The sequence below is a fragment of the Ips typographus genome, linkage group LG2, assembly GCF_016097725.1.
Source record: "Ips typographus isolate SLU linkage group LG2, UJ_Ityp_2.0, whole genome shotgun sequence".
Classification (NCBI taxonomy): domain Eukaryota; kingdom Metazoa; phylum Arthropoda; class Insecta; order Coleoptera; family Curculionidae; genus Ips; species Ips typographus.
The window spans coordinates 2,943,904-2,969,325 of NC_138423.1; the positions used below are offsets into that span (position 1 = coordinate 2,943,904).

At 32.9% G+C, this 25,422-nt stretch overlaps 4 protein-coding genes across 6 annotated transcripts in view; 3 read left to right on the plus strand and 1 right to left on the minus strand.

Annotated features, from left to right (window-relative positions):
* LOC145725573 (uncharacterized) overlaps positions 1-25,422 on the plus strand; it is a 214,783-nt gene that overhangs the window by 99,834 nt on the left and 89,527 nt on the right. The window lies entirely within an intron of this gene.
* On the plus strand, positions 349-9,015 carry LOC145724569 (uncharacterized). The gene is made up of 4 exons (XM_081972921.1): positions 349-844; positions 3,821-4,324; positions 8,643-8,772; positions 8,830-9,015. Exons 1-4 carry the CDS (start codon positions 641-643, stop codon positions 8,913-8,915), a joined length of 924 nt encoding a protein of 307 aa, XP_081829047.1. The 5' UTR covers positions 349-640; the 3' UTR covers positions 8,916-9,015.
* Positions 9,186-25,422, plus strand: part of Usp20-33 (Ubiquitin specific protease 20/33) — an 88,602-nt gene continuing 72,365 nt past the window's right edge. For 2 of the 3 annotated variants that reach the window (XM_081972907.1, XM_081972910.1), the window contains exons 1-7: positions 9,186-9,348; positions 9,873-9,953; positions 10,024-10,143; positions 15,918-16,119; positions 23,685-23,828; positions 23,881-23,941; positions 23,996-24,129. In XM_081972907.1, coding sequence (XP_081829033.1) covers positions 9,876-9,953; positions 10,024-10,143; positions 15,918-16,119; positions 23,685-23,828; positions 23,881-23,941; positions 23,996-24,129 — 739 coding nt within the window. In that variant the 5' untranslated portion in view covers positions 9,186-9,348; positions 9,873-9,875. Of the gene's footprint in view, positions 9,349-9,454; positions 9,595-9,872; positions 9,954-10,023; positions 10,144-15,917; positions 16,120-23,684; positions 23,829-23,880; positions 23,942-23,995; positions 24,130-25,422 lie in introns of those variants that run through there. The other variant, XM_081972908.1, reaches the window with a different exon arrangement.
* LOC145725572 (uncharacterized) lies at positions 11,071-12,487 on the minus strand. The gene is made up of 2 exons (XM_081974367.1): positions 11,767-12,487; positions 11,071-11,709 (listed from the first exon to the last, which is right to left on the minus strand). Exons 1-2 carry the CDS (start codon positions 12,193-12,195, stop codon positions 11,071-11,073), a joined length of 1,068 nt encoding a protein of 355 aa, XP_081830493.1. The 5' UTR covers positions 12,196-12,487.

The following is a 25,422-nucleotide window of genomic DNA, read 5'->3' on the forward strand; positions in this document are numbered from 1 at the left end:
CTACCCAGATGTTGAGAATAAAATTCTCGCCACCCGGGGGAAGGTTTGGGAGAATTTGTGGTCCTCTTCTTGGCTGGTTGGTTCTGAATTGTCGTCTCTCTGAAACAGAAACTGAGTTACTAGTAACTACCTAATCTCTCGACAGAAATCAAACACTTTCCACCTGAGTATGTAATAAAGGTACTATTGCATTATTTGATTTATTAGTTAAAAAACACCAGCCAAATACATATTTAACATGTTTTTCCTGTTTTTATTTTGAAACGAAGCGCTCACATTGCAATAATATACTACAGAGGAAGTTCACTTTTTGTTCGTATATGACTACATGAAACGCAATTTTCCACTTCCTCAATTACAAAAAAACTACCAACCCTAAAAAAATTCTATTCATTGCTCTGCTGGCGGGTTTTAGTTTCCACATTTTCCAGTTAGTTTCTTTTCAGGAAAAACTTAATTTACGCATATGAATTGGATTTCTCTTGCCCTTGCCAATTTTGATTAAACCATCCGGAATTAAGGGAGAGATTTCACGAATTACACAAGTCGCTGGTTTCGAAACCATCTGCGTCCTCTGATAAGGTAAATTGGATTTCTAACACACACACGTGATACGTACATCAGAAGCACTCAGTCCAGAATGCATCAAGTAGAAGAACGTGTAAAAGTGTTGAGTCAGAAATTTGAAAATTCCGACATTACGAGTTCGGATTTGTCAAATTTCACGGTGGTTAAGAAGTATAAAAGTGCTGACAGGAAGTGGATTAAACATGTCTTAATGCTTTCCGCATTTGTTTTAGTGGTCGCTACTTTCCGAACCGTTGGCTTTTCGAATAATCCAGAGGTAAATTTGTACATATAGGTTGTTCCAAATAAACGCCCATTAATATTTTATCTAGACTGTACATGCAATCAAAAATATGTTTAGTGACGTCAGGAGTTTAGATATGCCCTTACTAACAATAACGGATCTTTTCTTCTTTTGCTTGTTGCTTAACTAAATTCTGCAATCTTTCGAAGCTCAAAACATGCACGCCACTGGATTTTGTTCGTTTTTCCTAGTGATGGGTAAATTACCGGTGAAGTAAATATTTTACCTTACCAGGAAAATTTGACTGGTAAATTACTGATACATTTCAAATACTGTGTTTCTGGCAGTTCAAATTTTGACCCCTCTTTTCTTCCTGACTGTACTAAATTTTGTGGTGTTTTTTTAGGTTATTGGATAGGAAATTTAATAAGGATTCCAAAAATGTGTTTAAAACAGTCATTTTCCCTTTCCAAGTGAGTTTTACAGGCAATTTTGTCCCTGACTGTCCTTTCAAACTCTGTTTCTGGCGGTTCAAATTTTAACACCGCTTTTCTCCCTGACTATCAAATTTTGTAGTGTTTTTTAGGTTATTGGATAGGAAATTTAATAAGGATTCCAAAAATGTGCTTAAAACAGTCATTTTCCCTTTCCAAGTGAGTTTTACAGGCAATTTTGTCCCTGACTGTCTTTTCAAACTGTTTCTGGCGGTTCAAATTTTGACACCGCTTTTCTCCCTGACTATCAAATTTTGTAGTGTTTTTTTAGGTTATTGGATAGGAAATTTAATGAGAATTCCAAAAATGTGCTTAAAACAGTTATTTTCCCTTTCCAAGTGAGTTTTACACTTTTACAGGCAATTTTGTCCCTGACTGTCTTTTCAAACTATGTTTCTGGCGGTTCAAATTTTGACACCGCTTTTCTCCCTGACTATCAAATTTTGTAGTGTTTTTTTTAGGTTGTTAGATAGGAAATTTAATAAGGATTTCAAAAATGTGCTTAAAACAGTCATTTTCCCTTTCCAAGTGAGTTTCACAGTCAATTTTGTCCCTGACTATCCTTTCAAACTGTCTCTGGCAGTTAAAATTTTGACACCGCTTTTCTTTCTGACTGTACCAAATTTTGTAGTGTTTTTTTCGGGTTATTGGATAGGAAATCTAATGGGGATTCCAAAAATGTGCTTAAAACAGTCATTTTCTCATTCCAAGTGAGTTTCACAGTCAATTTTGTCCCTGACTATCCTTTCAAACTGTGTCTCTGGCAGTTCAAATTTTGACACCGCTTTTCTTTCTGACTGTACCAAATTTTGTAATGTTTTTTCAGGTTATTGGATAGGAAATCTAATGGGGATTCCAAAAATGTGCTTAAAACAGTCACTTTCTCATTCCAAGTGAGTTTCACAGTCAATTTTGTCCCTGACTATCCTTTCAAACTGTGTCTCTGGCAATTCAAATTTTGACACCGCTTTTCTTTCTGACTGTACCAAATTTTGTAATGTTTTTTCAGGTTATTGGATAGGAAATCTAATGGGGATTCCAAAAATGTGCTTAAAACAGTCACTTTCTCATTCCAAGTGAGTTTCATAGTCAATTTTGTCCCTGACTATCCTTTCAAACTGTCTCTTGCAGTTAAAATTTTGACACCGCTTTTCTTTCTGACTGTACCAAATTTTGTAATGTTTTTTCAGGTTATTGGATAGGAAATCTAATGGGGATTCTAAAAATGTGCTTAAAACAGTCACTTTCTCATTCCAAGTGAGTTTCACAGTCAATTTTGTCCCTGACTATCCTTTTAAACTGTGTCTCTGACAATTCAAATTTTGACACCGCTTTTCTTTCTGATTGTACCAAATTTTGTAGTGTTTTTTTCAGGTTATTGGATAGGAAATCTAATGGGGATTCCAAAAATGTGCTTAAAACAGTCATTTTCTCATTCCAAGTGAGTTTCACAGTCAATTTTGTCCCTGACTATCCTTTCAAACTGTGTCTCTGACAGTTCAAATTTTGACACCGCTTTTCTCCCCGACTGTATCAAATGTTGTAGTGTTTTTTCAGGTTATTGGATAGGATATTTAATGAGGATTCCAAAAATGTGCTTAAAACAGTCATTTTCTTACTCCAAGTGGGTTTTCCAGGCGATTTTGTCCCTGACTGTCCTTTCAAACTGTGTTTCTGGCAGTTTAAACTTTGACACCGCTTTTCTCCTTGACTGTACCAAGTTTTGCAGTGTTTTTTTCAGATTATTAAATAGGAAATTTAATAAGGATTTCAAAAATGTGCTTAAAACTGTTATTTTCTCACTCACAGTGGGTTTGACAAACAATTTTGTTCCTGTCAAACTTTATTCAAAAGTTGCAAAAATCACGGATTAAAAAAAATATTTTGTAGTCTTCGATACAAAACCTGTTTCTGAGATTTATGACAGTGGTTACGTGACTGCCCATTTTGACAAGTCAGTAAATTACTGGTAAATTACAAATTGTTTAAATAATAATATCTTCAGATTTCCGTCATTTTTCTCATCTCAAAAACATATTATTTTTCATAATTTAAACATGAGATATTAAAGAAAAGTGACGAAATGCTTAAAATGCAATTTTTTTATAAAAGGCTGCTTGTTCATACAAAAGTTGTAAAATTGGAACTCATTTGGTACAGGAATCACTTTGTCAGAAAAGTTTTATTATTCAAAAATCAAAATTTCTAAAACAATATATTACAAATTAAAACAGCCCTCTATTCAGTCTTTAATTTCAGGATTTTATTTGGACATTATTAACCAAAAATTGCTTTAATGAAATTAATGTGCAGCCATATGACAGGAAAAATTATATCTTTGAAGCAAATTTTAATTAGACCCATATTTACTGGTCAAATTGGAACTTAATGGTAAAATTGGTAAATTTTCCTGTCCCACCGAATATTACGCCTCTCACTATTTTTTCTTTTGTCAAAACGATTTTCAAAACTATTTTTGTAATTAATATTTTGTATAATGACAATTCTGTTTCAGTGCTTACTGGATATGCCACGTGACGCACCTAAACTATTCCGAAAACCTGAACAATGCGACATCTGCGAAAGTTTCACTCAAGTCGACAAAATCACCAACGTTTCTCCTAATTTCCTACTGGAAAACTACATCAATCGTTTCAAACCTGTTGTAGTATCAGACGGTGCTCTAAACTGGCCAGCTAAATCTTTATTCACTTTTGATTTCTTCAAATCTCTGTTCGAAACCGTTGAACTAAGGTCGGGCAAGGACAAAAACTGTCAGTTTTTCCCCTACGAAACCGAGTTTACCTCTGTTAAGGAGGTTTTTAATATGAGTGCTGATCGGATCAGAGGAAATTCAGGGGAGAAACCTTGGTACGTTGGATGGAACAATTGTAACGATGAAGCTGGAAGGTACCTGAAACAGTTCTACGATCGGCCTTATTTTTTGTCAAATATGTCGGAGCAAATGTCTTTGAGTTGGGTTTTTATGGGCACACCAGGATATGGTGCTCACATGCATGTAAGTATATTATACAGAAAAATCATCTACGAATTCAAACAAAATTGCTGTGGCATCACCAACTTCAGTAACTATTGAGCGATGTTTCTCAAACCTAGTTTTTTGTTCCTCTGGCATTTCCAAAGTGATTATAGAGGAATCTGTCAATTCTAGAAAATTCTTGCATGAAAAGTTTAAGGCTTCTGGTAATATCAGATAATTCTTGAAATGTTTAAGACACTTCTAGAGCCCTCTGGTAATTTTTGGGGTGTTTTTAGCAGTTTTTAGAACTCTCTGATATTTCCAGAATGATTCTAGAAACCTCCTGGCTATATCAGAAAATTTTTGGAATGTTTGAGACACTTCTAGAGGCATCTGGGAATTTTTGGGATGTTTTTAGAACTTTTAAGAACTTTCTGATATTTTCAGAATAATTCTAGAAACCCCCTGGCCATATCAGAAAATTTTTCGAATTTTGGAGACACTTCTAGAAGCATCTGATAATTTTTGGGGTGTTTTTAGCAGTTTTTAGAACTCTCTGATATTTCCAGAATGATTCTAGAAACCTTCTGGCCATATCAGAAAATTCTTGGAAAGTTTAAGACACTTCTAGAAGCATCTGATAATTTTTGGGGTGTTTTCAGCAGTTTTTAGAACTCTCTGATATTTCCAGAATGATTCTAGAAACCTCCTGGCCATATCAGAAAATTTTTGGAATGTTTGAGGCACTTCTAGAGGCATCTGGGAATTTTTGGGATGTTTTCAGAAGTTTTTAGAACTCTCTGATATTTCCAGAATGACTAGAAACCTTCTGGCTATATCAGAAAATTCTTGGAAAGTTTAAGACACTTCTAGAAGCATCTGATAATTTTTGGGGTGTTTTCAGCAGTTTTTAGAACTCTCTGATATTTCCAGAATGATTCTAGAAACCTCCTGGCCATATCAGAAAATTCTTGGAAAGTTTAAGACACTTCTAGAAGCATCTGATAATTTTTGGGGTGTTTTCAGCAGTTTTTAGAACTCTCTGACATTTCCAGAATGACTCTAGAAACCTTCTGGCCATATCAGAAAATTCTTGGAAAGTTTAAGACATTTCTAGAGGCATCTGATAATTTTTGGGGTGTTTTCAGCAGTTTTTAGAACTCTCTGATATTTCCAGAATGATTCTAGAAACCTCCTGGCCATATCAGAAAATTTTTGGAATGTTTGAGGCACTTCTAGAGGCGTCTGGGAATTTTTGGGATGTTTTCAGAAGTTTTTAGAACCCTCTGATATTTCCAGAATGATTCTATTTACCTCTTGCAATATCAGAAAGTTTTTGGAATGTTTAAAACACTTCTAGAGGCATCTGATAATTTTTGGGGTGTTTTCAGCAATTTTTAGAACTCTCTGATATTTCCAGAATGGTTGTAGAAACCTCCTGGCCATATCAGAAAATTTTTGGAATGTTTAAAATACTTCTAGAAGCATCTGATAATTTTTGGGGTGTTTTCAGCAGTTTTTAAAACTCTCTGATATTTCCAGAATGATTCTAGAAACCTCCTGGCCATATCAGAAAATTTTTGGAATGTTTGAGGCACTTCTAGAGGCATCTGGGAATTTTTGGGATGTTTTCAGAAGTTTTTAGAACTCTCTGATATTTCCAGAATGATTCTAGAAACCTCCTGGCCATATCAGAAAATTTTTCGAATGTTTGAGGCACTTCTAGAGGCATCTTGAAATTTTCGGGATGTTTTCAGACGTTTTTAGAACTCTCTGATATTTCCAGAATGATTTTAGAAACCCCCTGGCCATATCACAAAATTCTTAGAATGTTTAAGACACTTCTAGAAGCATCTGATAATTTTTGGGATGTTTTCAGAAGTTTTTAGAACTCTCTGATATTTCCAGAATGACTCTAGAAACCTTCTGGCCATATCAGAAAATTCTTGGAAAGTTTAAGACATTTCTAGAGGCATCTGATAATTTTTGGGGTGTTTTCAGCAGTTTTTAGAACCCTCTGATATTTCCAGAATGATTCTAGAAACCTCCTGGCCATATCAGAAAATTTTTCGAATGTTTGAGACACTTCTAGAGGCATCTTGAAATTTTCGGGATGTTTTCAGACGTTTTTAGAACTCTCTGATATTTCCAGAATGATTTTAGAAACCCCCTGGCCATATCACAAAATTCTTAGAATGTTTAAGACACTTCTAGAAGCATCTGATAATTTTTGGGATGTTTTCAGAAGTTTTTAGAACTCTCTGATATTTCCAGAATAATTCTAGGAACCTCCTGGCCATATCAGAAAATTTTTGAAATGTTTGAGGCAGTTCTAGAGGCATCTGGGAATTTTTGAATGTTTTCAGAAGTTTTTAGAGCTCTCTGATATTTCCAGAATGATTCTAGAAACCCCCTGGCCATATCAGAAAATTTTTCGAATGTTTGAGACACTTCTAGAGGCACCTGATAATGTTTGACATGTTTTCAGTTTCTAGAACCCTCTGATATTTCTAAAATTATTCTAGAAACCTCTGGTCATGTCAGAAAATTCTTGGAATGTTTAAGACACTTCTAGAGGCACCTGATAATGTTTGACATGTTTTCAGTTTCTAGAACCCTCTGATATTTCTAAAGTTATTCTAGAAACCTCTGGTAATATCAGAAAATTCTTGGAATGTTTAAAACACTTCTAGAGGCATCTGATAAATTTTGGGATGTTTTCAGCAGTTTTATAAGAACCCTCTGATATTTCCAGAATGATTCTAAAAACCTCTGGTAATATCAGAAAATTCTTGGAATGTTTAAGACACTTCTAGAGACACCTGATAATGTTTGACATGTTTTCAGTTTCTAGAACCCTCTGATATTTCTAAAATTATTCTAGAAACCTCTGGTAATGTCAGAAAATTCTTGGAATGTTTAAGACACTTCTAGAGGCACCTGATAATGTTTGACATGTTTTCAGTTTCTAGAACCCTCTGATATTTCTAAAATTATTTGGCAATTTGTAAAACATTTTCAGTATTTTTTAGAGGCTTACATCACCATTTTTCAAAATAAGAATTCTAGAGGCCACCAGCAATCTTAAAAAATTTAAAAAAAATTGCAGATGACTCTCTGCTTATTTTTGAGAATTTTTGGAAAATTTACGACGGTTTTAATAGTTTTTGGAAATTTTTTATTTTATGTTCTTTTAACGTTTTTGGTTTACGTGTCTTCTCTTTGGCAATATTTAGTGTGTTTAAATAATATTTAGACATTTGGTATATCTAAAATAAAGACTTCTGGCAATAGGATTAGATTTTTCTTGGAAGATTTAAGACACTTCTAGAGGCATCTGGTAATTTCTGAGGTTTCCAGCAGTATTGCATAATGAAGAATTCTTGAAATATTTAAGGTAATTTTTGGGAGGTTTGCAATAATATTTAGAATTCTCTGACACTTTTAAAATGAATTTAGAGGCCTCTATAACAATTTTAGAAAGCTATTAAAAGATTTAAGATCTTTCTAGAGTCTTCTGCCAATTTTTAAAAAAATGTTGAAATGTTAACACATGTTTGTAAAGACTTTCTGAGGTAATTTGTGAAACGTTTTTAGTATTATTTTCAAGCCTCAATCATTTCTAAAATGATTCTGGAAACATTTGGCAATTTTTACGAATAAGGCTTACAACACTTCTTGTAGAAGCTTCTTTTTTATTTGAAAAACAGGTTTAATGGTGTCATATAATTTAGAAGTATCTGGCACTTTCCAAATGATTTTAGATGCGATTTTACAGCATTTTTGAAAAGGTGTAATATTCTTTGACAATTTTGAAAATTTCCTGGAAGGTTGGAGAACCTTTTTAGAGGTATCTAACAATTAAAAAAACATTTGGAAGGCTTAATTTTTCAATTTTTTATTAATTTTTAAACAAATGTTTTGAAAGGATTAGGACACTTGAAATAAAATTAAGTGGCCTGTTCTGGCAAATTTAAAAAATTCTGGAAAGTTTTTAAATATGTTTTTCTTATGCTGATCACTCTACTATTTGCAAATAATAAAAAACAACTTAGTAGGTCCAGAATCGTTATTTGTGTTACTAAAATTTAAGTGGAAGTTTTTCTCTTAAACACTTTGTTAAATGAATGCGAAAGTAAAAAAAACACTTTTTACGAGTAGCACATATTATTGTTTATACGATACAACTTTTTGTGACCACTCTATATGCAAAAAACCTTTGTTTAAGTAGTACAAGTTTAGGTAAGTACAGTTCTGCCATTTGGTCAGTATAAAAATAAAGAATATTTTGAAATCTACTAGAATTAAGTTATATTTTTATAGCTACAATTAACTAGATTTTGCATTTTTGTTCCAGGTTGACGACGTGCATTTCCCATCTTGGCAAGCTCAGCTAACTGGGAAAAAGCTATGGAAGCTGGCGCCTCCACCAGAATGCTACTTTAAGTGTCAGGAAGTGGAAGTTGTCGTCCATCCTGGAGAAATAAGTAAGTTAACTCCTCCTCTACTAACACAATTTTCAACTTTATGACGTATTTTTTCAGTTGTACTGGATACCAATAAATGGTACCATCAAACGCGAGTACTACCGGGTGACATCAGTATTACCATTGGAGCAGAATTTGATTAAAAATGATGCTATTTTAGTAAACTATTAGAGTACATTATAATTGAGTGCATTTATAATCAAGTTTGTAACTTCAAAGTTAAATAAACGAACATTTGAATCACGTACTAGTACTGATTTAATTATTTAGTACAGGAAAAAATAAGCTGTAAGTGATACTCGCTTTCCTCCATTTTTATGGTGGTATACTGAAAATGTTTCTGTCTTCTTTCTACTAATAATATCAAATCTGACAGTCTGACAGATGACGGCCGACGGTCAGTGTTCTCTCTTACTAGCGTCAAGTGTCAATTTAATTTTTTATTTTGTAATTTTGTAATGGAATATTTGTGATTTTTCCATTGTAACGATGATTATTAAAAGAATTAAAATTCTTCTACAGTGCTAACTATCCCGTTCCCCGTGCTGGATCATAGTGCCACTAATGTAATCTGAGGTAAGCGAATGTTATTTGATTTGTTTACATTGAAAAAACATTAAAGTTGACATGTTCCTGGAACCAGGAAACTGGTGCAGCTGAAATTACTCTCCTGATTAAAGTATTTGTTAATTAAATGTCTTAATAGACTGGGTTACGTGTTAGAACATAAATCAAAGTACACGTTTGCACATGCATGTTGATTTTTTGTAATGTGCACTACAACTTGAGAGAATGTGTCTAAACACAGTTCTGCAATAGGAGGTATTCAATAGGAAATTTTTATCAAAAACTGTGTGTAATAAATGTATTAACCCATATATTGCCTTAGAACAAATAACACTAAATATGGGGCAACATAATAGTGTAATTTATGGTTGTTGAAGTTTAAATGTATTTTTATCATAATTGTGGTTAACTGATACAAACTTAATTACCAGTATTTAGATTACTACAACTTTTTGAACTCCTTTAACTAGTTTCACTGCAATTATAGTCCATAGTTTATGATATAAGTGTATATTTGAAAATTAATTTTCTAGAACATGGATCATCCTTGTCCCCATTTAGGGGATTCCCTGACTGACATCAATGAGGTTTTCAGGATATTAACTTTAAAACATGTAAGTTTTTTGTAAAAAGTACCACATCAATGAAAAGTGAAACTCAAACTGACTGAGTTTTCTTATTCAGGAGATATCCTGCTCAGATTGTGACTGCCGCGGTCCTAATTTGTGGCTTTGTCTGAGGGAGAATTGTGGTCATATTGGATGTGGAGAAAAGTCTAATGATCACAATACCAAACATAATGCTGTAAGTGAAAACATATTTATTATACAGTACTGTTTTATTAGTTTTTGATAACTAATTTTGTAGTTACAAAAGTTATGGTTTATTGCATATTTACCAGTCTAATTTAATAATGAAATTATGTAAAAACAGAGGTGTAGTGAATGACCATCATAATATTCAATCAGGAACTTTAATTTAAAAACTTCCTTGATTTAAAGTTCTTAATCTGGAGGTGTGTGCTTAAAACTTCTTGAAACTGGCTCAAAAATTTGTGAATCTATTTTTTGTTAAACATTGTTGGTTTGATTTTTTCTTAATATCTAGTGGATGCACTTTTAACAGTCATAGGCCTGCATATAAATTACAAAATTTTGATGGTAATTTACGCTGGTACGACGGCGCTGTGTATTTGGGTCTTGTAGTCAATTTTAGCACAAGGGGTAGTTTGTGATTGGTAAAAAAAAAAATTCTCAACCAATCACAAACTGTGCTGTAATTTACGCAACTATGGTACAGGGAGTCCCAATAAGCCGTGCACGCGGCTGTTTCTCGAGAATTATACATAGTACGGTTATGGAAAAAAAAAAAAAAATTAGAAAATGGAACCAAGGGAAAATGTTGGAAAGATGAATAGACCAATTACCAATAAACCATTTATTAATTAAGTCAAATCAAACCATACTCTTTATTATTAAACATTTAACTAGTAACCAATCAAATTATATTTTTTCGCCGATTGTCAGTAAACCTGTTGTTTTAGTGCCTAACGACAGGCTGTAAACAACCACTTTTACTGCCTAGGCAGTAAAAATTTTTTAATGCCGCTTACCTGGCGCAGGGACAATATAAATATGACATTGTTTACACAACATAAAATTTAACATTTATTAAGAAAAAACACCAAACACTATAACATTTTTGGAGTCAAACATTCAAAAGTATATATAATTATTTAGAAACATTAACAGTAAAATTAGAACATCCTTCTATTATTATTGATTTGTCGTTCACTTCGTTAGAACTATTTTTCAAATACACCGATGAACTAGAAGTTTCATCTTTTCTCTTCCCACTGTCACTGCAGGTGGGAATATTTGGTAGAATTTTTTCACTAATCACACTTTTGCTTTCGACTGAATTCTCTATGTAGCCTTCAGCAACACTTGTGGACTTCCATCCTCCATGTCTTTTTAGCATTGTGATGTCAGCTCCAGAATTAACAAGCCAAGTAGCAGACGTCCTTCTAAAGCAATGTCCAGTGTACTTCTGAGCATTTGGTAGTTTTAAATAAGTTGCTATCTCTTGTGGCATAGCACCAAATTTATGAATTCCAATAACTTGTTTTAATGCTTTACCCCTCCAATATCTGAAGAAAAATCTTCGGCTTTCAAATCCAGAAGGACGATAAGAAGCATATTTTCTATACATGTCCAGGTGTTCTGATACCACAAAAGATCTCGGTCTCTTCGTTTTGGTATCAGGAAGGGAAACTAATAGCTTATTGCCCATATCTTTAATATCATCTAATTGCATTCGCACAAGTTCTTCACTTCTACATGCTCCGGCAATCGCAAGAACCGCCGCAACCTAGACAAAAATACTTGGTTATTCACTTAAAATTCGATACAAAGTTCTGAAACTTACTTTGGTTGATAAATAGTTGGCATCTGGAGCTTCCAATAAAAATTTAATAACTTCTTCCTTCTCAAACACCTTAGATTTTTTGGGTTCGTATCGATCTTTCTGCCTTTTTAAAAAAGCCCTTAGTTTCAAATACTTTGCCAAATCTACATTATGATGAGTGCTTAAGGTGGATTTGAGCATAGAATATACACTCCACAATGTAGAATACTTTAGTTTTTGAGACAGTTCAGCAAAATATGCGATTAACACGTTTTCTGAAAACGAACCGATGTTCTTGTTCTTCCGGTAATCCATAAATTGGCAGTATGTGTCTTTATATATTTTTTTCGATTTTTCCGGTAGGAGATTAATTTCTACATTCCTGGCTGCTTCTCGCACCTCCGGAGGCGTTAGTGGTACATCGTCGTCACTCTCCATAGTCTCCATCATGAAGAAACAACTTATAAATTTGACGAAACTTTTAGATGTCAATTTTGGCTTATTTATGATGTCTTTTTAAGATCGTAATCATAGCAACCAAACAGGTATAATTATTGTTGTAGGTACATCATAGGTGGACAGGAGGCGAACTCCGTAACAATGTAGGAAATAGAAAACGCATAGAAATAGACAAGAAAGAAAATTTCTTTCTATTAACTGTTGGTACTCTCTAAGCTATTTTCTATCACATTCGGCTGACACCGTCAACAGAAAACGGGAACTTATCGGTCCTAAAAACATTGACTAATTTCTAGTAATAAATCTAGGGCTTTTGCTTGTTTCGTCGTATTCAGGGTTAATGACAAGTATCAACGACGCTACTTTGAATAATTCTACGTTTTTTACTTTCTTTTTCAGTAATTAATCATATATTTCAAAGTTTACATTCTAAAATAATCCGTTTTGTTGCCATTTTTGTTGTTGGTTTTATTTATTGTAGTTCTGTCTCTTCAGTTTCTTATTTTCTTGTTAGACCATTAATATTTTTCAGTTGCTTGTAAACATGCTACCAATTTTTATGCATTTTGTGAAGAAAGTAGGATGGGACTTTAGGATGTGTTGATGGAACCCATATAGCCATAACACAACCATTCCATCAAGAACAGCTTACACCTCAAAAACAATAACTAATAGATGCATTAACACTTTAACTAAAAACTCAAAAATAAAGAAAGGGGGGTGCAAACACAATTAATTGGTCCCCAACACAACCTTATTGACACAATGTTGACACTGACGGGCATAAAGGTTAAAAAACAAAACATTTGAATTTTAGAAGACGACGGAAAATAAAGATTGGCAAATACAAAATTTCATAGCCGCAAGAGAGATAAAATCATAGCAAGACCTCATTTGGTCTTTCTATTTTACACAACCCGAATAGCTACGTTGAGTGCCGATCTTCGCCAATTGAAACGTAGAGAGTACCATATATTACGATAGAGAAGGGTTTTCTATGATAGCAAAGAAATTTCCTTGCTATTCGTTAGAGAGTTCACCTTCAGTTTTCATTATTAGGTGTATTACTATTTAAATATAAAAAGTTATTCTGATTGACAATAATCGGCGAAAAAATTATGTGTTTGACTCGGCGAAAATGCACATTTACTGCCTCATCTTTCTTCTTCTTAAATGTACTACTTTTTCGCCTTGTAAAACAAACAACTATTAAAAGCAGCTGAAATAAACAGTAGTAATGATAGTTGAATAATTAAATGGCGGAATGGATCTTTCTCAAAATGTACAACTCTCGAGTATAATCCTTCTATAAGAACTAGGATGCAAAGTGAAATAATGGTTGAATAAGTGAATTTCGCAGGTGACACTTATCATTGCCTCTGCGCGTGTTTCCTTATATTTGTAAGCAATAAAACTGGTACTCTTCTGAAGGCGAACTCTCTAAGGAATAGCAAGAAAATGTCTTTTCTATCATAGAAAATCCTTCTCTATCGTAATATATGGTACTCTCTACTTTTCCTGCCCCATCGCTTGAATGGTGAAAATTATCTTGAATTCTTAGTGAATACTTTGCCTGTTCTAATGGAGGATGCCCCTCTCAGATGTGGTTCATGCACAATGGTGCATCCTGCTTCTCTACACATTAATGAAATTGCGTCAGCAAAAGAGAGACTACTTAGGTATATTATTATACTTATGATATAGTATACTCATTCAATACAGGAGAGTTCAACCTCTACATGTTTAGGTAATCGTGGATGATAGGGTTCCAATTGGATTAATAACTTTTTTAGCTCCCTTTAAATTTTTGGTTACTCACAATTGTTTTAATATCCATAGGTAACTTATTGAAGAGCTTTATACACATATAGTGGGGAGTTTTTTCTGTTATTTGCAGCCGGTGTGTTGGATACATAATTTGATGGGTTAATCTTGTATTATATTTGTTTACCTGTGGATTCTGAAAAAATAAACTTCTGTTGTTGAAAAAGAACATTAAGCGTTCATATATATACAGAGCATATACTGTCATTAGTCCCATTGACCTGAAAGTGTTTCTACATGATTGCCGATAATCCATTTTTTTAATTATTCTCATAACTCGTTTTTGAGCAATAAAAATGTTCTGAACCCTACCATCTCGGCCCCAGAACATAATACCATACTTCAGTCTGGATTCAAAATTGGCGCTATACAGAATTTTTAGACATTGCTCACTTAGATATTTACCAGTGAATCGTATTCCGTAGCAGATAGTTCCCAAAGTTTTCAAGAGTTTATCCAAATGAAAAGACCAGTCAAGGTTCTCATCCAGATAAACCCCTAGGAACCTCGTGTTTTCAGATACTGTTATGTCTTTTCCGACAATCGGGAGTCCTTCCAGTTTACCAAAGTTTGATTGTTTTGTCCTGAACAGGACTAAATCAGTTTTCTCTGCGTTCAAAATTAAGCCGTTATCAGCATGCTTCAATTTTAGACGTTAAATATTGACTATTGCTTACTAGGCTCAAACTATTTTTGTCTCCAATCAACAAGTTGGTGTCATCGGCATAGTTAATAATAGTTTGCCATGGTTCATCTGCTACCGAATACAAGTCGTTTATGAAGATTACAAAGAGGATTGGCCCTATAATGCTACCTTGTGCTATTCCATAATCGTTTGAAAGAGTCCCTGACCTACTAGATTGACCATCTTTAGTGACAGCCACTATTTGTTGCCTGTTTTGCAAGTATGACCTTACCCACTCCAATGGTTGCCCCCTTATCCCATATTTTTCCATTTTATTTAATAAGATTTCTCGATGTAGACAGTCATAGGCCTTCGAAAGATCTAGGATAGTTCCTGTAGGAATAATAGAAATGTAACTGCACATTTAAACAACACTTGGATCGGAAGGAGAAGAAGAGATGTTCCTGTCGAATGGCCCTCTAGGTCCCCCGACTTAACACCATTAGATTTTTTTTTATGGGGTGCCTTAAAAAATTAAATCTACGCTACTCCTGCGGAATCCGATGATGAGTTAATACGTAGGGTGCAGAACGAGGCAAACGTAATTCGGGATGATGCAGAAATGTTGAGAAAGGTTCAATTCAATTTGAAAATGGTGGACTATCGAACACTTGTTGTAATTTCTATTTTTTTTGAGAATCTTCTGCTTTTGAGATCTGGCTGGTAGTTTCAATAGAAAATTATGTTTTAGTTTTTTTTAACAACATCAAAACTTTGATAGTTAGTTTGTAGTTATCAAATTAACTGGTGGCTACGTTATTTGCAATAAAAATGTGTAAAATGGTAAATAGCAGGGGGACACAACAAACATTTTTTGCGGAAGAATTATGAATGCTACAAGATTTTACCAAGAGTAGTAAAGCCTTGAAAAAGGACCAATACATCAGATTAAATAATAAAAAGTTAACTGAAGAATTTAACACTTGCCAAATGCAAATGGATGTGCTTGTTTGATCAAACCATGAGCCTTACTTAGAGACAAGTCCACAGCAAGTTTCATTAAAATCCATCGAAACGTTTTCCAAATATTTCCGAAAATAGATTTTTTATCAAGAACTTTGACCATCAATCGATCTAAAAATGTCACAGTACGCTTTTGATCATGTGGTTACTGGACACCCTGTATAGCTCTCATAAAAGCATCATTGTAGAATGTATTTTATTATTTTTTTAAGTAAAATTTCACATAGTTTTTATTCTGCAGGCAAACATATTGCACAGCACTCACATGAACTTGTCCACTCGTCGAATTTGGTGCTACGATTGCAAACAAGAAGTGTTTCTGGATCAATATAAACGGCACAGTTACTCCCACGATTTCGATAATGCCGATCGGCAATCCATATACAATAAGGATTCAGGACGAGGCAGCTACGCTACTTTAAGATCCGGTAGCTCGGACAGGGGTAATTTATAATTGCAAACTATTAATTCAGTAGTGTGTTATCATTTTACGCATAAACGACTCTGTAATGTTTGTTTACCTAAGACCATCATGGTAAGTAGCTAAAAACACAGAGTTGCTGCCAAAAAATGGCACAGATCCATAAGATTAACATGAAGAGCTAGAGAGAATGTTTGTTTTGTACAGTTTCATAAGAATAGAAAATTCCCATGTAAATTTTATTATCCTCTAATATTATCTTTTTAGAAGGTACTTAAATACAAACTTGGTGCATTCATAATGTGGTAAAAGCAGCCATTCAACATTGCTATATACAGCAATTTGAAAACAGTAGTTTGGTTCTAAGAAACCATTAAATGATTAGTCAATCAGGTGTTTGCGTGTGTTAAACTAAACTAATTTCCTTAAACTAAATTAATCAAAATTTACGGTGAAGATGACAAAAGTAATATGCAGCAATTAGACCTGAAAGAACCCAAAACTGGTACTGCTACAAATTCAGCGTACGATAACAACTTCAAAGCGTAATGCACTCCAAATTAGTTTTGTATTGATTTATCAAAAACAAGTTAACGGGATAGTTTAAAACCACCACATTAACAGGAAGTTAATGCTTTGAATTGCGCTACAGTCAATTTTGTTTGGCTCTTTTTCGTGTTTCGTGTGAACTCCTCCTACTTTGGAACTACTCCACAAATTCTGATGTGCCAGTAAGTATTTTTTCCAACAAGCTGTATAATCGTTTTATAAAAAATACCGTTTTTCAATATAAACTAGCCGTAAAATACATCAACTGAACTGTGTATTGTTGTCGGATAATGTTCACTAGTAGCCAGACTTTTTCACTGAAATTTTTAATGAATTTTACTACTCTTATCAAGTATACAAAGTGGTCCTGTTTGAAATGCCATCATTCACCGTTTTGACATTCACCGGTTGACATGCATTATGTCATTTTCCTGAAAAATGCTTTGTAAGGAAAATACAGTCCTTCAGAGTTTAGCATAAATAATCGCTTTTATGGCATAACTGTCAGATCGTTGGAGCAATTTTAGTCAAATTTGGAACAAGCACTTATGAAATTACCTAATACTCAATTATGTGCTGTTAATGACGAGATTGGTACAGGAAGATGGTTTAATTTTTTTGCCTTATTTTCTTCCTCACTAGATATTTTTCAAAAATGACTATTTTACTGTTTTTTTATTTCTTTGTTCAAGTTCCAAAAAAGGAAGTGTCTCATACGAGACTAACTCATTACGAGATAATTGAGTTATTACGTTCAAAGACCCCAAACCAACCCAACCCAACTTAAAAATTGTCTTGGAAACCGTGAAAATGTCTTTGTAACTAGTTTTCATAGTTTTCAGACAAATTGAAATACTTTAGACTTGAAATTGACTTGGGAGGTTTAAAAACTCTCTTTGTAGTCAGCTCTCATAGTTTTCGGAAAAAGTTTAGTACTAAAAATTGATTTGTAGACATAAAAAACTATTTTCTCTAGAATTTTTGACTACAAATTCACACATTTAAACTGAAAATTGACTGGGACACCAAAAAGTGACTCTGAACCAATGAAAAGTGACATCAGAAGCTTAAAATTTGCATTTGAAGTAAGTTTTCATAATTTGAAAACCAATTTCAATATTTTAGTCTTAAAATACATCATATTGACATTAGGTTCATAAAAATTGACTTAAAGACTATCTTTTCAGGTTTTTTACTTTCATTTTAATTTTCTTAACAGTTTTTTTCATACTCTGGACTATTTTTAGTGCTTTAAAACTGCTTTCAACTAGGAAAATCGAGTTTCAGGGCTATCTTCACCAAGTTTAGGACATAACAGACTTTTTTTACATTGTAAAACAATTTTTACATTTTCCATAGGCTTAATAATGATATTTCCAGCTTTGTCACTATTAAATTGACTTCTAGACACCTCAGTGTTAAAAATTTGATCATATCTTAAAAATCTAGACTGTTTTTAGTGCTTTAAGGCTGTTTTCAGTCTGTTTCACAATGTTTTTCATTTATCAAGCTTGAAAGCCAGTCAGAAAATGTAATTTCAAGCTTCTTCACTATTAAATTGACTTCTACACTAATCGGTGCAAAAAATTGGAGCATTTCTAGAAATTCGGACTGTTTTATGACTGAAAAATCGAGTTTTAGACTATTTATAATAGTGAAAGTCAAATTTGAGACTCTTCAGTGATGAAAGTAAAAAATTTTGGCACTAGCTACGATATTAGTCTTGAACACTAATTGTAGAATTGAATTAGTCCAGAAAAGTGAGTTGTACATCAAATAAAGTCCTGAAAATATACTTTTAGACTATTTTTAGTAGTGAAAAATGAGTTTTATGTGAATCAATTTTTGTCTTGATTTTCGGACTGTTGTGCTTGAAATCCAGTTTCAGACACTCTGAAAAAAACGAATTTAAAGGCCAATTTTTAATTTCCAAGTAGTGAATAACAAGTTTTTAGACTATTCAGTACAAATTTGGATTATCACAAATCTTGAATGTTTAGTTTTACACTACTTATAGTCGAAAAAGTTGAACCCCAAATTAGTCCAAAAATTTAGTTTTTTTGGCTATTTTTAGTGTCAAAAATTAACTCGTAAACCTCCCAGGGTGCGTATTCTTGAAATGAGGAAAGGGACTTACCGAGAGAAAGGTCAGTAGAATGTAACAGGAAACCGCCATTCTGAGCTGCTTCTGTCACATTCTATCAACACTTCTCTTGAAAATTATGTTTCCCGGTTTGTGACGAACAATTTTGACGAACGTCATCACAAAACGAATACTCATTTCAAGTACTTGTTCCAAATTCCGAAGTTTTCATTATATCAAAGTGATAATTTGCTCACATCTTTGAGATTTGAAAGAAATATAGTTTTATCTGTTTGTAAAAAGAAAATATGAGCACATTTTTAGTAATTTACTATATAATTCCACGAAAAACGAAAAAATTTTACAAAAACCCAATATATCCTTTAATAACTTAATATTTTCTTAAATTTACCAAGTACCAAGAAGTTTTATAAAAAAAAAACTACAACTACTTTAACTTTACCAATTACATACAACAAGTCTTGAAAATTTAAAATAGAATTTCAATTTTTCAAATTTGGTGATGTGATGAAAAGTATTTTTTCGTATTTTGTTTAGTAGGACAGTTTTCTAAAAGGAACTATAGAAAAACTAAAATTCAATCACAATTTTTTACATGACTTTTGGCCGCGGAATACCATTGCTATCACCGTGCTACGGTCTGACAGTTATAGGAAAAAAACAATTTTTTCTAATTTTGACATATAAAGTGGCACTTTTAAAAACTGACAACAGTGACGTAACATTCTACTTTTCGTAACTAGTTAGGAAAAGTAACACTTTTTGTAACTGGTGATGAAATGGCCATTTCTTAACTAGTTAATAAATGAATACGACAATTTATATCAAAAGGAACATAACAATTTAAAAAATCAATTATTGTAAATATTAATTACACAATTTGTACAGGGTGCTGCATTTTCGATGGTTTTACGGGGTACAGAGAAAACGGTAATAGATAGAAAAAAAGTAGCATACGTGTTCCGATCTCATTTTCTGAGCTGAGAGGACTGGCGAAGAGTGCGCTGCGCAAACTTCTTTTGTTTCAAAGATACGGGGGTTTTTTGAAAATTGGTCATTTTGGAACATCCTCTGTATTTCATTTGCTATTAAAGTTATCAAAAAAGGAAAAACGGTTTCCGGTAGAAGTTTTGACGTAGAATCCAATGGCGTAGTCTGTTTTTTTCTATTACGTTTAGTTTCTGACATATGACACTAAGTTATATTTTTTTAAATGGAACACCCTATATATTTTTAGTTCATTTAATTCTGTTTATTTTTACCTTTTCAACGGTGTATTACAACATATAAGTTTGTAGAGGTTAATCCTGTTATTTTAAAAAAAGGACCTTTGCTAAGCTAAAAAAAGGCCAATATCTAAAATACCAAACAAAATCGGAAATCATATAAGCTAACACATCAGAAAATTAAATATTTTTAATAAATCTTATTAAAAATCTAAGTTACAAACAGTTCTACCGTTACTTTAATAAGAAAAGTGGCCATTTCTATTTTCTTCTATTTTTAAGGTAGAAGTTAAAAAAACTGTTTATAAACGACATGTAACATGTTAATATGAATATAGCCAAATTTGGTTTCGACTGGGTATTTTTATACATATTATTTAGCACTTTTTTATTAAGGAAACGCTTTTTTTCTAATTACGAAGATTAACGTTTACAAACATATGTTTTAATACACCGTTGAAATAGTAAAAATCAACAGAATTAAATGACCTAAAAATATATAGGGTGTTCCATTTAAAAAAATATAACTTAGTGTCATATGTCAGAAACTAAACGTAATAGAAAAAAACTGACTACGCCATTGGATTCTACGTCAAAACTTCTACCGGAAAGCGTTCTTCCTTTTTTGATAACTTTAATAGCAAATGAAATACAGAGGAGGTTCCAAAATGACCAATTTTCAAAAACCCCCCGTATCTTTGAAACAAAAGAAGTTTGCGCAGCCCACTCTTCGCCAGTCATCTCAGCTCGGAAAATGAGATCGGAACACGTATACGTTATACATTTTCCGAGCTGAGATGACTGGCGAAGAGTGGGCTGCGCAAACTTCTTTTGTTTCAAAGATACGAGGGGTTTTTGAAAAATGAAAAGCGTTTCCTTAATAAAAAAGTGCTAAATAATATGTATAAAAATACCCAGTCGAAACCAAATTTGGCTATATTCATATTAACATGTCGTTTATAAACAGTTTTTTTAACTTCTACCTTAAAAATAGAAGAAAATAGAAATGGCCACTTTTCTTATTAAAGTAACGGTAGAACTGTTTGTAACTTAGATTTTTAATAAGATTTATTAAAAATATTTAATTTTCTGATGTGTTAGCTTATATGATTTCCGATTTTGTTTGGTATTTTAGATATTGGCCTTTTTTTAGCTTAGCAAAGGTCCTTTTTTTAAAATAACAGGATTAACCTCTACAAACTTATATGTTGTAATACACCGTTGAAAAGGTAAAAATAAACAGAATTAAATGAACTAAAAATATATAGGGTGTTCCATTTAAAAAAATATAACTTAGTGTCATATGTCAGAAACTAAACGTAATAGAAAAAAACAGACTACGCCATTGGATTCTACGTCAAAACTTCTACCGGAAACCGTTTTTCCTTTTTTGATAACTTTAATAGCAAATGAAATACAGAGGATGTTCCAAAATGACCAATTTTCAAAAAACCCCCGTATCTTTGAAACAAAAGAAGTTTGCGCAGCGCACTCTTCGCCAGTCCTCTCAGCTCAGAAAATGAGATCGGAACACGTATGCTACTTTTTTTCTATCTATTACCGTTTTCTCTGTACCCCGTAAAACCATCGAAAATGCAGCACCCTGTACAGTTCGACAAGTTGATGCCCGAATTTGTCTCTTGAATTTGTTGTTACAGCAAGTGATTTGGCACTGCTTGTTTCACCAAGAATGCTAGCAGAAATGCTTTTTTTGTTTTCAATCGAGTTTTCAACATATCCCTCGGCAACAGAGTTCGATTTCCAGCCCCCATGTTGTTTTATTTTCAACAAATTGGCTCCAGAGTCTGCAAGAAAGGTAGCAGACGACCTTCGAATGTCCAGTAAATAATCCTGTATTTTTTAAGCCAAGTAATTCAGCAATTTTCTTTGGTAACTGGCCAATACTATTAATACCTACTGGTTGTATACTGCATTTACCATGTAGGTAGTTAATAAAAAATCTGTTGTGCTTCAATTTTTTTGGTAGCATATTAATGTATCTTCTTAGTATATCTACAAAACTGAGTCCCTCCATACCTCCTTCCGTTATGACAAATTCACGTGATGTTTTTGTTTTTGTGATTGGAATGTTAACTCGAAAATGCGAGTGTTCATCTATTACATCTTCATTTCGAAGAAACGTTAATTCCACCTTTCGACAGGCGCCTGCTACACCTACAATAAGGACCACCTGAAACATGAAAATAAGTGATTATATCGAAATTTTGTGTAATAGTTTAGGCCTACCTTAGCCACTTGGAATCATCTGCTTCTTTTAAAAACTCCGACATGTTTTCTCTAGTAAACACATTAGATTTCTTCGCCTTATACCCATCGCTGCATCTTTTTAAATACCTACGCAATCAAACTGCAATAACCTTTAATGTCTATGCCTTTTTTCAGAGACAGCTTCGCTCTCAACATTGAATAAAGTCACCATAATGTTGAAGATTTACATCTTTTCCTCGAAGTAAAGCCTGGTTTATAAAACAAAATTTAATTTTAGCGTTAACTTTAGTATTAGCATTAAGAATAGAAGTAGTGGTTTTAAATTGTGATGTTCATAAACAAAATTTAACTTTAACTGTAAATTTAGCTGTAGCTTCTGACCTTGGTTTTACATAAAATTCTAAATTTTCTTACAGCTAATACTAAAGTTAAATCTCCAATGTTTAAACTTCTTCTTAAGATTGAATTTTTGCTTTATTTATGAAATTTCTAAACAGAAATTCAAAGAATATCCTTTTGCTATTAATTTAGTGCAGTAATGTGGCATTAGGCAGCAAAACTTGAAAAAAATAACATTAAAGTTAGGTTACCTTTCAGAAAACTGTATGGTTAAATTAAGGGTTTTATAAACACCCTTTTTTTTTAGGGTTAATACTAAATTTATTACTAATGCTAAAGTTACAACTAAAGTTAAAATTTCTTTTATAAACTAGGCTTGAGCTAGCATAACTTTTTCATTTATGTGTTTTACCTTTTTTGATTTAAGCCATATTTCAAATTTTTCGTAAGCTGTATCGTACAGCGACTTAGATATTTCGGGAATGAGAGTCAGCACAGCTTTTCTTGCAGCCTCTTCGATATCACTCGGTAATCCTGAATCTAAGTTGTTCATTTTTCAATTAAATTATCGCACCATTAAACATCTGTCGCAATGTTTACAGCATAAACAATATTTGACGTGGCAACATTTTGATATATTAACAATACACCCACAAGTCACCATGGATATTTCATTTGGAACATCTGGTGGGGAATTGGGATGTAGGCATAGATGTTGGATGTGAAACTATAATTTACTTAGTTTGTACCACTTTTAACTATTTACCATTCAAAATTAGAAAAAATCATGTATAAAACACGTTTCGAAAATGTCTAATTGTGTAACTCATTCAAATTGCAGGAACTCGCCCTGCAAACATTCATTTGTTACACAAAATCGCACTTTTCGTAACTGGTTATATAAATAGCTATTTTTAAACTAAAATTTGGAGTACTGTATCTTCCTTATGAAGCGTTCTTCAGGAAAATGACATAATCAATGTCGAAATGAGTGAATTATTGACACTTAAAACTGGATCACTTTGTAGACAAGTCATTTGTGCGTAAAACATTGTACACCTCATGCTTAACTGTTTTACGTTGAGCCGCAGGCGTAACTTTTTCCTTTCAACCGTTTATACTTAATAAATATTATTGCAGGCGCAATTTTCGAAAATAGCGTTGGTTTGAATGTAGTAATGAGCGGTGATGGCGATGCTTCCGATTCGAGTGAGGTTGGAGATTTCAGTGAGTACAACTCGCATGGTCGTAGAGGCGGAGGATTAGTGGGTCTTCAAAATATTGGTAATATTTTTCATCACCTGAAATACTGAACGAATTCAGGGGATTATTTTAGGTAACACATGTTATATGAACGCAGCGTTGCAAGCTCTTAGCAATACAGAACCACTTACCAGGTATCTATTTTTTTTTTTAATGTAACAGTGTTTGCAATTTGTTTTGTTTTGAAGGTATTTTATAGATTGTGGCAATATTGTGCATATTTTGTCTGAAGGCAAAAAACCGGGTTTGAGTCGAACCTATCAAGCTCTTATTCGAGATATGTGGATGAAAAAAAATGTGAACGGTTACGTAACGCCATCAGGTAAGTGAATAACTATAAGTATGTCAGACAATTTGTTTAATTTAATTGGGCAACAACAACAACAAACTTGTTGAATGATAATATACAATTTTTTTTGTTATTTATTTGTAAATTGAGAAGAGTAGTCTATAATAAGGATTTTGCACCAAATTTACAAAAAAAAAAAAATGTAAAAATGACGTCACGAGGCATGTCCCGTCGCAATTCGCGACCGATCCAATTTTAATACTACTAATTCCCTATCAATTCTTTGTTGTTTTGCATGCATCGTACTTTATGTTATATACATCAATCGAATCGATTTTCTAATGTTTTGAATATATTCTCTTATTAAAAAAAAGTTTCAATTGCATAAAGTGTTCCCAAAATCGATGAAGAAGGATTCATTAGCGGTAAATTCGTTTAAAATTGTAAGTTTTTATTTTTATCAATCACAAATTAATTCGCTTCACTGATATAAAGGGGTGTCCGAGTAATTTTGAGCATGAGTTTTCTTCCCCTTTTCTAAATCCAAAAGCAATTTGCAAAAAAATTCTTTAAGAGCTACAGGAGGATTTTCAATTTCATAGAAAATCTTAGTGATTATTAATTTCCTTAATTTATTACATAATATTAATACTTTTTCACCGCCATGTAACACTTATTCTTGTAAAATGGTCAGAAGCCTCTAAATACTATAAGAAATATTATGAGGCACTTTCCCATTATTATGAAGCTTTGTGAGGTATTACAAGGCATTTTGAGATGTTTATAAGGCATTTGAGAGTATTTTGAGGGATTGTCTGTATATTTCAAAATGTAGTTTATTAATAAAACAAAATTGACTGAAAATTGAACAAAACAGCATAGGCACATGTAATTATTATGGATGGTAAAATCTTTGTTACATGGTATTGAGTTGAAACAATATTTATTACAATTATAATAGTTTACCAATTTTTCGACATTTAAACTACATTTTTAAGATCACGTGACTGTTTTTGACAGGCGTCAGTTGGCTTGGACAGTGTGGCAAGCTCTAAAATGACATAATGAAAGTCACGTGATGTGCCCCTTGCAAATGTAAATTTGCAAGAGACATTCATTCTAAATGTAATTTTTACCAAATTTTTAAATTTTAAATCACATTTTAAAGGTCACGTGACTAATTTTGACAGATGTCAACTGCTCTTTACAGTGTCGCAAAAACATGCCGAATTGCATTTTCAACGTCACGTAACGTGTATTTTGCAATTTAAGTTTTTACAACTGTCTAATATTAATTTACCAAATTTTTATATTTTAAACCACATT